This window comes from Hipposideros armiger, unplaced genomic scaffold, assembly GCF_001890085.2.
Source record: "Hipposideros armiger isolate ML-2016 unplaced genomic scaffold, ASM189008v1 scaffold_16, whole genome shotgun sequence".
Taxonomy (NCBI): domain Eukaryota; kingdom Metazoa; phylum Chordata; class Mammalia; order Chiroptera; family Hipposideridae; genus Hipposideros; species Hipposideros armiger.
In genome coordinates this window covers 525,883-538,047 of record NW_017731366.1, presented here as the reverse complement: position 1 = coordinate 538,047, position 12,165 = coordinate 525,883, and the positions used below count along the sequence as shown (strand labels likewise).

General features: G+C 40.9%; 1 protein-coding gene across 10 annotated transcripts in view; it reads right to left on the bottom strand.

Moving 5' to 3' along the window:
* Window positions 1-639: 639 nt before the first annotated feature.
* B3GALNT1 (beta-1,3-N-acetylgalactosaminyltransferase 1 (Globoside blood group)) overlaps window positions 640-12,165 on the bottom strand; it is a 16,670-nt gene continuing 5,144 nt past the window's right edge. For 6 of the 10 annotated variants that reach the window (XM_019627165.1, XM_019627174.1, XM_019627204.1 and 3 more), the window contains 2 exons: window positions 3,623-3,717; window positions 640-2,470 (listed from right to left, as the gene is read on the bottom strand). In XM_019627165.1, coding sequence (XP_019482710.1) covers window positions 1,436-2,470; window positions 3,623-3,717 — 1,130 coding nt within the window. In that variant the 3' untranslated portion in view covers window positions 640-1,435. The other 4 variants (XM_019627182.1, XM_019627192.1, XM_019627202.1 and 1 more) reach the window with 4 other exon arrangements.

The following is a 12,165-nucleotide window of genomic DNA, read 5'->3' as shown; positions in this document are numbered from 1 at the left end:
TACTAGTTCTAACTGAAATTTTTTCTTATAGGAGAATATTTGTATATGACAAGCGCTAACTACATACTTTCAAGTTTACATTTTCTGCCAAAGGATCTGATCATTTGCCATCATGTAATCCAGAAAAAAAAAAAAGCATCAGTTGTCCCTTATCAGCCATAATAGAAAATGGCACAATCTCAAGAATACAAGGCAAAGGATGTTCCTCTCTGACCTCCAGCAGCAGATCCAGCAAAAGACACATGAAGAAACACATGTGCTTCCACGTGACATGACAATCAGATCTGGTTTTAGACCACACTTTAGAGCTTCTCTCTTGATGTGAAACTAGTAAGAATAGAGCGGCACAGTTTTTTGTTGTTGTTGTTTCATCTTTATTCTCAAACTGATGGTTAATGAGAAAACACATGGAGCAGATTAATGCCGTTAACTCAAATCCTTAGTCTTCTCTTTCCATCTCAAGCACTGGAAGATGATGCTCTTTTCATTATATTCTGGCTATCAGGTTCTCTCTTTTCTTTTCCACCTTTAGAGTCCTTTCCAAAAGGAAACATACTGCCTGGCATTCTATATTATTCCTAATTCACAGAGAGAAAATGACACAGATGAAGTGATACCTAAAAACATTAGGGATTATACTTTTAGAAACAAGACAATAATTCAGATCTTCTTTCTTTAATGCTTCTCTGTGTTACCATGGTAAAATATTTCTCAAAGTCGAAGAGATTACTGATATGCAATAAGGACCAAGGACATTACATTAATGGAGCTGTCAGTAATAAACTTATTGGTGAAATAACTGGAAAAAAGCTCAAACGTAAAGGGTTATTCACTATTCTGTTTACAGTATTCAAACAACCACAACATTCAAACACCCAGAAAGTTCTAAGCAATATTAAATAATAATGGATAACTCGGACATACTGCAACACCTCGAGGTACCTTCTGAATGACCAAAAACATGAAATTTTGTTTGGTGTAACTCTAGTTTTTTACACAGAACTACTATTTTTAAAAAATTGGCAATCCATGTTAAGAGATACACACAATCCTTAACTGACTAGACTGTTCAATAAATAGAGCTCCACACTGTTTTGTTGTTATGCACTAATGAACTTATAATTCAATGAAACCCTTTAAAGAAGTTCTAGTCTATAGAATGACATGTTCAAATTGTTTGGTCCTATTAAGAAAACCCTTCAAATTCCTTTATGTTTAATTCCTCCGAATATCATCTTTAAAGGGCCTGATTGATTTCTGTCCAAATATATCACAAGTGGAACCCCGGCGTCGCTAGCCTATGGGTTCTTCGTGAGTGTCAGTCCGTGTAAGCCAGCACAGCGACCTTCCCGCGAGTTTTCCACTGGAGATTTTACAGTACCAGACCTTCCACTGAGTACCCTGTCCTTCTCTAGGTTTTTAGCAGAAGGTCCAATTAATAATGACATGTGGTGTTCCTCAGCATAACCTGCCAAAATGTGATAATTTCCTTGGAAGAAAAGCCATGGGCTGCAATCACACGTCTGAGTTGACAAACATCCAAATGGATCCTATATAAAAAGAAAAGGTTTGTGTCTTCTGGAATATGAATGTCCACTTTTAATAAATTCAAACAGATCCCGACATAAACATCTTCAAACTTGATGGGTTTTACGTGACTCATCATTTCATAGATTTTTGGCACCAAATCTCTGGACATTATATAACCCAATCCACTGCAGTAGGGAGGGAACACCTTGAAGGGGTACTCCTGGTATGAAATATGGGTTTTTTGGTAAAATCCTCTATAGGAATAATTATCAATTAGAGGATAACCTGTGAAAAACTTCTCTGAGTGGTTTAAATTTAAAAGATACTTTACTAAATTGCCAGTATTGATGAAAACATCAGTGTCTGTCTTCATGATGTACTTGGCATTGGGGCAAAACTCGGTTACCCACCTGAATGCCATAATTGTTTTCAAGGTCAGGTTATTATACGTGTCTAAAAAATCTTGTCGTATTATGTCGCCATAAAGAAGGTGTTCATCCTCTAAGGACAACGCTAACACTTTGTCTTCCCTTTCACCTTGCTGGCCTAGTAAGAAAAATGTAAGAACCTCATATCCCCACCAAGACTTTTTTTCACCCCAAGTGACTCTAATGGCCTGTCTGGCTTTCACATCTGAGGGGTGTGAGGTCACCAGGATGACAAGAAATGGGTTCTGATGAGAACAGTTTGAATGCTCTCGAAGTGTGAAGCGAAAGTCTTGTCTGTAAATTGGCTCGTACTCATAGAAGTACATCCAGTTCACGCGTTCTATCACATTGTAGTGGGGCAGGCTGAGGTACCACATGACCAGGAAGCTCAGGACTGACAGCAGCAGGAGGCTCCATTTGAGGGATCTCAGCGACATCCTACTGGGGAGGGTGGTCAGGAGAGCCAGGGCCATGCACAGCCGCTCAGGAGCACGGGAGGGGAGGCTCGGGCTCTGCAAGATGGATCAAACACCCGGTGAGTAATCCACCACCCAAAACACTGTCAAATGCCATCCGATTAGCCACTCTAGAAAGAGTAGAACAAAGCTCCAAGCAAAACCCAAAATCCTGACCTAAATCTTATTCACTTTATTTAACTGTAAGCAAATGGATACCAACAACCAAAAGCATATTTTAGCCTTTTACATCAAGATAAAGGTTAAAACGTATCGTTGATTATTTTGGAAAATTAACATCTCTTGTTTGACATAAGTAACTGTTGAAATGTAATTTTGTCATGAATGACCCAAAGGGACAGAAAGAGGTGAGTAATGGGGGGTGGGGGGTTTTAAAAAACAAATCTACAAAAAAACCCTAAAACAAACAAACAAAAAGACTGCTTCTCTTCTTTACCACTATGAGAAAGAAGTAAAGGATTTAACGCAAGGAGCTATTACCAGCAACATGTCCAAATAAACCAAGGATCTTTCTCAACTGTGTGATCTGATATTGATTCTAACTAATATGGAGTAAGAAAAACTCAGTAGCTGTAATTATTCGTGGTGACTTGCTGATGTGAGATGAGATAAAGGTAGAGACTCATTAGTAGATGCGAGTCCAGTAGATGCAAACAGATGAAGCTGGAATTTTTAAATTCTCAGACTATGAAATAGCTTGTACTTGCCCCAAACATACCCCAGCCCCGCCTTTTACCTCACTGGCTGAACTCAATGCTCAGTCTGGATAGCAGGTGCTTAAATTAAAGGTTGAGGGACTTCAGAGTAAGGGACAGATCAACAACACGAGGGGCAGGCTGAGGAGACTTCTGACGGTGCCTTTTCACCCACAATCACTCGGGGAGAGGGCTCCTGGGAACCCAGAGCTTGCTATGGAGGAGGTACATTAATGTCGTCATATGGGAAGGCTGGTCGAGCAAGGGTTCTTCTACGTGTGCGCAGCCTCTGGCTGGTGTCGGCTACTCAACAAACAGAGGACAGAGGACGTCATCACCAGCTGTGTTCTACCCCTGGCATCTTTTCCATCCTGTTTGTGTCTCTAAATTGATTTTTATTATCAAAAGGGATTATTCTAAGGAAATAATCTGGATAAATTCTTACTACTTGAAAAGTAGGTTTCAAAACCATTAATCCATTTCTATTTCTTACCTTCTTCTTCTTCTTTCTTCTGAGTGAAAGACTTTTCAATTTCACCAACTGAACATTCAGTGATAAGCAGCAGTCAAAAATAACGCTTGAAAGTTCTGTAATACATATGACAGACATAACAGCATTGACATATGGGTCACAGAGGGGAAAGGATCACCGTTTCCTTCTGAACTAGGAACATGAGTTGAAATAAAAAGTTAAAAAACCAAAAACCACTGGTCCACAGAATTCAGAGTTCCTGGCTTCATCCTGGAGGAAGGGCTCTTGGTGTCCAAGACTTAACAACCTATGTCTAAGCTCCCATATGAGCTGGTGTCTCTACATCACTCTACAACAGTTCTACTTCCCCATAAGGAATGCAAGGGTCACTGTAACAAGTGAAACACAAAACTTCTAAGAGACACGGCGCTGGTATCCTCTCTTTAATATCTCTGTTCCAATAGCTGTTTTTTAAAGGGATGGCAGCAACACCTCCCACACTCCGCCGTGTGGGTGTTGGTGTGGAAGGAAGGAGGCGTGCGGTGAGAAAGGGGGACAAAGGATGAGCCAGAACTATGGTAAGATATTAGTAGTTGCTAATTCAAGGTGATGGAAATACAGGCAATCTCTTATACCGTGTTTCCCTGAAAATAAGGCCGGGTCTTATACTAATTTTTGCTCCCAAAGACGCATTTTTTTCATTTACTCATGTACAAAAATCCACATTTATTCAAATACAGTCATGTCTGACTGACGATCTTAACTGGGGCTTATGTTTGGGGTAGGGCTTATATTACGAGCATCCTGAAAATCATGCTAGGGCTTATTTTCCAGTTAGGTCTTATTTTGGGGGAAACATGGTATTTATAGTTTTGTTTGTATTTTGAATTTATTAAAAAAAAAAAAGGAAGAAAAAGCATAATAAAAATGCTTGGATATTAGACTTAGATGGCCTTCCCTACATCTTGGCTGCAACACTTAATGGCTGTGTGACCTTAGGGAAGTTATTTAACTTCATACAAGTTTCTTTTTTCAGCTACGCATCAAGCTTCACAACACCAATTCAGTTCGTTACAGGGGTGTATGGGGAGAACATGGATTCACCAGACAGCTCAGGGGCCCTCAGGAGTTTCTAAAGTTAAGTGACATACAGGCATGTGGACAAATGCACACACTCCGATGTCACAGGAATCACAGTGGCCTGGCCTTGTCTCTGGAACACGCTCAGGCTCTGACTGCAGGAGCACAGGGCAGTGAGTCTCCCAGCCCAGACAGGCCTCCTTACGACGGCTGAGCGGTGGGCTCTGTGAACCTGACCTTGTTTTAAATCCCATATGCAAGGGGAGGGACAGAAAGAAGAACCTAAAACATTGATGACTAGAAAAATATAAAAAGGCCCAACAGGGAAGTAGGCTATTCTTTTATCACTGACTTCTTATACATAAGTCACATATCACTATCAAGAAATAAATTATATTTATAATTTTAAAGTAATTTCCATTTTATAAAAGATAAACTTGGGATTATATAACTACACATACCCTCGCCAACTGCAGTCGACATCATTTACTTGAAGCAAACAATCTTCTCCCATCCCACAGGCTGAGCGCAAGGCTGGGTACACAGCACGCCACCAGTAATTACTTGCTGGTTTGGTGGTTGAGCCACAAGAGCTGAAGAAACATCTCACATAATGCTTGGAAAATGCAGGAAAGCCCAGAAAACCTCCAGAGATAGAACTTGTCAGCTTCCAGGTTAGGAAATGACCAATGCTTTAACCATCAAAGGAGACCACTGTCCTCCAAGAGACAGTCAGCACTTCAGCATTAAGCACCAGCACTTCAAGGCAGCCGAAGATGGCTACCTCCCTGCACAGCCCAATCACGGTCTGTATCTAGGTTTTATCTATAGGTGTTTTAGCCTCAGAAGGGCTCTGTGGACCAAAAAAATTGGAAATCATACAAACAATTATTTTTTAATGGAGAGCTTCTCAGAGGTTTTAATGTTTTCTCACAAGAGGATATATTATGCACTGTTTCTCAAATTTATCTGAATAAAGGACCTATTTTAATTTTCAGAGTCTCTGGCAGGACTAGAATTCTACACTTTGGGAAATCCTGTCCTAGAATATCTATGCACTCATTGAACGGAGAAACTAGTTTGTGTGAATCAATAGATAAAAATTTAACACCAGTTTGGAGTAAAAGAATTTTGTTGAACTGGTTCGATTACTTTGGAAAGCTTTTCAGTGTTATCACTAAAGCTGACCATATATGTACCCTATGATATAGCAACTCCACTCCTAGGTAGAACACGCAACAATGTGTATGTACCTAGAGACACCAAAAAATGTTCAAGCAAGTTCCTAACAGCACACTATTTATGACAGCCCCAACCTGGAAACCACCCACAGTAGAAGAGAGAAATAAACTTACAGAATATCACATTATACAAAATGAAAACGAATAAACTACTACCTTGCATGACATCATGGAGAATCTCTCAAACAAAATGTTGAGCTAAAGAAACCAGATACATAAGGAAGAGACATTATGATTCCATTTACGCAAAGCTGAGAAGCAGGTAACAGGAACCTAGGGTGTTGGAATTGAGGACACTGGGAACCTTCGGAGAGGGAGGGGATATAATGGGGAGAGGCTGGAGGGGACTTTCTGGAGTGCTGGCCATGTTCTAGTTCTTCACCTAAACAGTGTGTTTACTCCGATAATTCATGTTCTAACTTGTGCACGTTTCTTTTTGTTATACTTCCACAGAAACATGCAAAAAGCTTGGCGATGCAATCAGTCATTCTGCATATCTGGTTACGGTGTGCAGTCAGTGTTGGCAGGTGTCCACACGACATGCCAGCCCTTGGGTGTCCCAGTTGTGATAAGAGCACCAACAGGTGCTGCCACACACTAACTCATGTAATCTTTGAGAGAGCCCACAAATTAAGACACTTTTAAAACAGTTACTGTTTGCATTTAATAGATAAGAAAACTAAGGCTTGGGGAGAGTCCATAGCTAGCCTAAAACCGCAGATTTGTAAGTGGTGGAGACAAAAATCAAACAGGACTCCAACATTCATGTTCCTGGCCACGACCTTCCTATCCTAGAGAGTCGCTGCACGCATGCCTCTTGACCAGAGCTGCTCTGGGGGGGCTTTAATGTCTCGCAATCATTGAATCTTGATAAAAATAGTAAAAGCATCACAGCCTTACTGTCTTCAAACAGAGACTCAACATCTCTTAAAACCTGAACTATGAAGTATTAACAGTACAGCTAATAATTAATCATGCATGCAGATATAGACCTTTTTATTTTTGTATTAAAAACATGCTGGGCTCTAGGAAATAATTTTTTTTGGGGGGGGGGGGCAACATGGAGGAATCAGTAAAACTGCAAAGACTCCAGAGAAACAAAGAATTACTGCAATGGTACAATTATTTTTAAGCAAAAATAACCTGAAATCCTTTCCTGGGATGCAAAAATGTTATTTTCTGCAAAGGGAAAGCAAATTTAATTATTTTAAAAATATGTAAAAGTTTTCTACTTGCAAATATAATGTGTATGTTCATTAGAGAAAATTTTGTGAATGCAAAAGAGAAAAAAAGCACAAAGATAATAAAAGCTTAACGGTAACACTGTTGTTAATATTTTTAATGACGGTCTATCAGGTCTGTCACCCCACAGCAATACAGAGCCTCCATCTCATCTGCGGGCACGGCCTCCTCCCATGCCTATTTCAGCCACAATGGCTTCCTTTCTGATCCCTGAATATGTCAAACACTTTCCCCGCCCTTGGGGAGGCTGCAGTTGTTCTCCCTCTAACTCAAAAGCTGGTTCTTGGGAAAGCTGGCTCTCTCTCATGCTGCAGGTCTCAGCAAAGTATCATTTAAGCAAGTCTTCCCCTGACCTCTTATCTCAAGTTATTCCCCTTACTTTCTATCCCATTGTTCATTATTCTGCAGCATTTCACCTGGAATTTTCTGTCTATCTGTTTATTGTCTGTTCCCTTCAAAAGGATGTGAGGTTCCTGAGTGGTAAACCTTACCCACCTTGTTCGCTGACGTATCTCTGGTGCCTAGCACACAGTAGGTGCTTGTTGGATACTGGAATACTGTGAATACGGTCTGGTAAAGTGCTTCTAGCCACTTAATAGATTGAGGAAATATTCCCAAGAATAAATTGAATCCAAAAGTAAACTCCCAAATTTCTGTTAGATCATGCTTACTTTTCTTCAGCTATCTTTGGATACAAAGCTTTATTCTTATAGGCTAACTGATTATGACCATGTACATTTTAAAAGGAAAACAACAAAAATTAAATTTCAATGAAAATCAAGCATGCTAGATTCAGGGTCATCCAAGGAGGAAACATGTGCTATTAAAGATAATTACTAAACTACTGGCAATTGCTCGCATTCCAACATTTCTTCTACATAAAAAACAATACAAAAAAGGCAGTGGAAATTCTAAATGCCTACAAAAGGTCCTGTGGGTATTGAGTTTAATATGAATCATAATTACACACATTAATCATGTGCTATTCCTTGTAAAGGCAGGGACCACACATCAATACCCATTCTTGAGGAAAATTTCCATACTAGTACTCTCAAACTGAGCGCATTAATTCATAAACAAGGCAATATAGAAAACTCTACCATTCTGATCCCCCCTGATACTAGAAGGAAACACAACCAGTGACGTCTGACCACGACTCGTCTCTTCCTCTTCCTTCTTTAACCCAGTGGTTCTCAAGCTTTGCTGCATATTATAATCTCCTGCAGAACTTGAAGAAAAGCTCTGGACACAAAGATGCACCCAGGACCAACTGAATCAGGTTTCAGAGGGTGTGAGGCCCAGGGAGCAGTATTTGTAAAGCTTCCTAGGTGACTCCAACGGGCTGCTGTAGACCCTTCAACTGCAGTGCAAGGCACCACCAGGGAGCCTGTCAGAAACACAGAACCTCAGGCTCAGCCCCAACCGCCTGGATCAGAACTTACATTTTATGAAATAACATATTAAACAGTTAGAATGTGGATGGCACCCAATAAGAACTAAAGAGATGCTACTGCTATTATTGGGTTGTCGGAAAAGTCATGACATATTTTTTTCTACGTTTTTCGTTGCAAAAATGCATCATGACTTTTCCGACAACCCAATACTATTAAAGTCCATACTATATGCTCCATCCAACTGACTCTTACTTGCCCATATTCGTTCCCTTTACAAACCCCGCTGCCAGCCCCCAATGTTTCTTACATGAGAGCATACGCGCTACAGCACACTTATGCAGGCAAATAAATAAATCCTCATCGTTCCACCTTCTCCCTCCAAATCAATCTGCCTTCTTTTAGAGGCCGAGTATTGTGTTTCCTCCAGGATCTTAAAATTCCTAACGCTATGCTCCCTGCTCATAGGAGCCCACACAACCACCAGCAGCAGTGCCCAGTGCCAAATGTGGACTTTTTGGGTGCTTCCTCCACACACATGTTCCCCTCCTGCCCCACAGTCTTCCCATAACTGAATCACATTATTTTTGGCGCATGATTTGCAATGTCCAAAGTCCTGTTAACAGGTACTTCCAGCCACCGGAGGAAGGCTACAAAACACATTAGCCTTTTCAAACTGAGGTGTGAGTGGTATCAAGCTACTTTAAGGGCTGTGTACGTTTGATAAGGCTTACATATTTCTTCTTACTTTGAAGCACACAGCTGAATGTGTAATAGAGAATAAAATTTTATTTATTGAATGAACTACAACTGCTATAATTGCCTAATTTGATAATGCTTAAAAATAAGATATGCTTTACTCTGTCAGGGCAAACAAAGGTTTGCACTAAAAACAACTTGCTTTCTACTTCATTTCTTCATACTCCCCTCTCTCCATATTTCAGCAATAGCCCCAGCTTGGTCCTGGTACTGTAATAAGCACTTTGCATACTTCCATTTGTTTCAAGATTAAAACCACTTTATGAGGTAGCCTCATTATAATGACAATTATCTGCCAGCAAAGGAGACAGGTTTGAAAACCTGCTCCTTAGTCAGGGTCACAGGCAGCACAGCAGAGCTGGGAACCCAGGTGTCCTCACCCCCTGGGTGGGGGGAACCACCGCACTGTAATACACCCTTCCTAGCTTGTTTCTATCCTGCTGGCCTGGCATTTTCATCCTTTCCTCCATGTAGGGCAGCACCTCTTGATCTTCTTCATGGATGAAAAGTTGTCAAAGCCAAACCAGAATCTTCAAAAAGGGGGAAATCCTAAATGCAAGCGTGGTTCAATTTCCGAGCAGATCCTGCTCAGCAACTCCTAATTTTCATCCAGACGGTTTTCAACTAGTCTCCCCTTCCAAGTACACGTTTCAGGAATAAAGGAATTGCTGAGGAGAATGTTAATGAATTTCTATTCCGAATAACCCTGAATAAATGGCTGAGCTTCTGCAAACATCAGTGAGCACTTAGACACAAAAGCAATGACCACCACGAGCCCACAGGACTCACTCAGATCATTTCATCTGACTAACCTCATCCCCATGTTCAGTAGGGTTCCTCGGTCAGATCAGGGGAGCCTTAGATAACACAAGAACTAAATGTCACTGAAGAGGACGGGACACTGAAAGGTCCTCCCAAACAAAATGGAAAAATGTGAGTCTAAGGACAGTGCCTAGATGATTTCGAAATTGGCTCATCCATCACAGCCGGTGTATTTTTCATGTAGTCGTTTGTTCAACACACATTTCCTGGGCTCGTGCTGGCCTGGGAGAATACAGTGTTGACCAACACAGCTCTGGGCCTGCTCTCCACTTAGGCTCTAAGGTTGTCAGGGCATCTGTGCCAACCTGAGAGAAAGTCTCTAGGGTTTGATCACAGGCCTATCTTTAGCCTTTTCCTGTTTAACATATCAAAGACAAATGAATGTAGGCTTATTCAACTTTGCAGAGGAGAAAAAGCAGGAATAAAACCCCAGCAAATTCATTAGAAGATGTAATCTAAAAAGGTTTCAACAGGTTGGAACAGGGACAGAGCAAGATGAAATCCAATGGGAACAAATTTACTGTCCGCTATCAGAGTTCAAAAAACCAACCGCACAAGGGCAGGATGGGGGATCGTTTTAAACAGCAGCCTGAGGTAAAAAGACCTAAGATTTTAGTTGCGTAGGAGTTCAATAGGAAGGAAGGCGGTGATGTAAAGGAATAACTGGAGAATCAGGAGACAAGGATTTTGGTTCTAACAGCTGGGGAGGTGGGTGGCAAATCATTGAATTTGGAGAGTTGCTTTTCTCATCAGGACCCTAGGGGATTGGGCCAGGACACCTCTCAGGCCCCGTCCAGCAACACCAGTGCAGATTATGTCATTTCTGCACACTGCTGTGAGTCCCCAGCATCTAGCACAGTGCTGGCACCCATGAGTGAATGATAGTGCTAACAGAACTACAAGTTAATAGTATAACGTGTCCCCCTCCCTCAGCGCGCATGCACATGCGCACACACACGCACATGCGCGCACACACACACACCCCAAAAGCCCTAATATACTCGCGAGTTCAAAAAATAAGAAAAACTACTGAGCAAAAGGGGTCATAACCCCATAGCGACATATATATCTTCCATTTTAAAATAAGAAGTGAGATGTAGTTCAGAGGAGGGTAACCCCGTTTTGGTTTATCACCTCCCACGAGGATTAGATGAAGCAGTGGCTGAAGAAACTGGGGTATGTTCTGGGGAAAATGAAAGCTTATAAGGTCCATAGTAGGTGCTTTCAAACACTTTGAACAATATGTCAGTATTAACTCCAGAAGGCAAATGGAAACCCACAGATAAAAATTAACAAGAGGGTCCAATACAGATTTCTAAAATGGGCTGCTCCCCACCAACGGAAATCTTCAAGTGGCTGGCAGGAATGTTACGGAAATGAATTCCTCATGGAGTTTAAGATATTTTAGGTAAGTCCGAAGGTCCCTTCCAACTGTAAGATTTCATGACTTTGTTATTCATAATGTTTAAAATGTAGTATATGGAAAAGGTTTCCTTTTTACATAATTTTTTAAAACTGTTCAATTTTTAAGGATAAATCTTCAGTACTCAGAGTTTAAGAAAAACCCCCCACATTAAGCACAACTCTCCACGGTTGTTCCAGTTTTAAGTAGATAGTGAGTATAAATACCTAATACTCCATTGCCGATTCCCACCCCTGCTGGGTGCAGCACTACCCACTTCAGGTATCTTCTGAGATGTCTGGGAGAAGGTCTTTCATTCAAGCCTTATTAAAATAAAAGCTTCCTGCCTCGGTGTGTTGAAGTAGAAGACACCTGGGTTTTTAAAAACATATTTTAAAATAGACATAGTATACACTGTTTGCAAACAAAATCCCTACTTTTTTGCAGGAATAACAATATCTAGAAATATTTTATACATTTCTGGTGTGGTGGTGTATAGAGTCTTTGGGCTAAGAAAAATGAGGAGCAGCCAAAAGCAGCAGGACCTGAGAAGGAAAATTTAGCTGCAACTTTTATTTTGCTTTTGCCTATCTGCAACTGCATCCAACAAAAATCCCACTCTTGGGC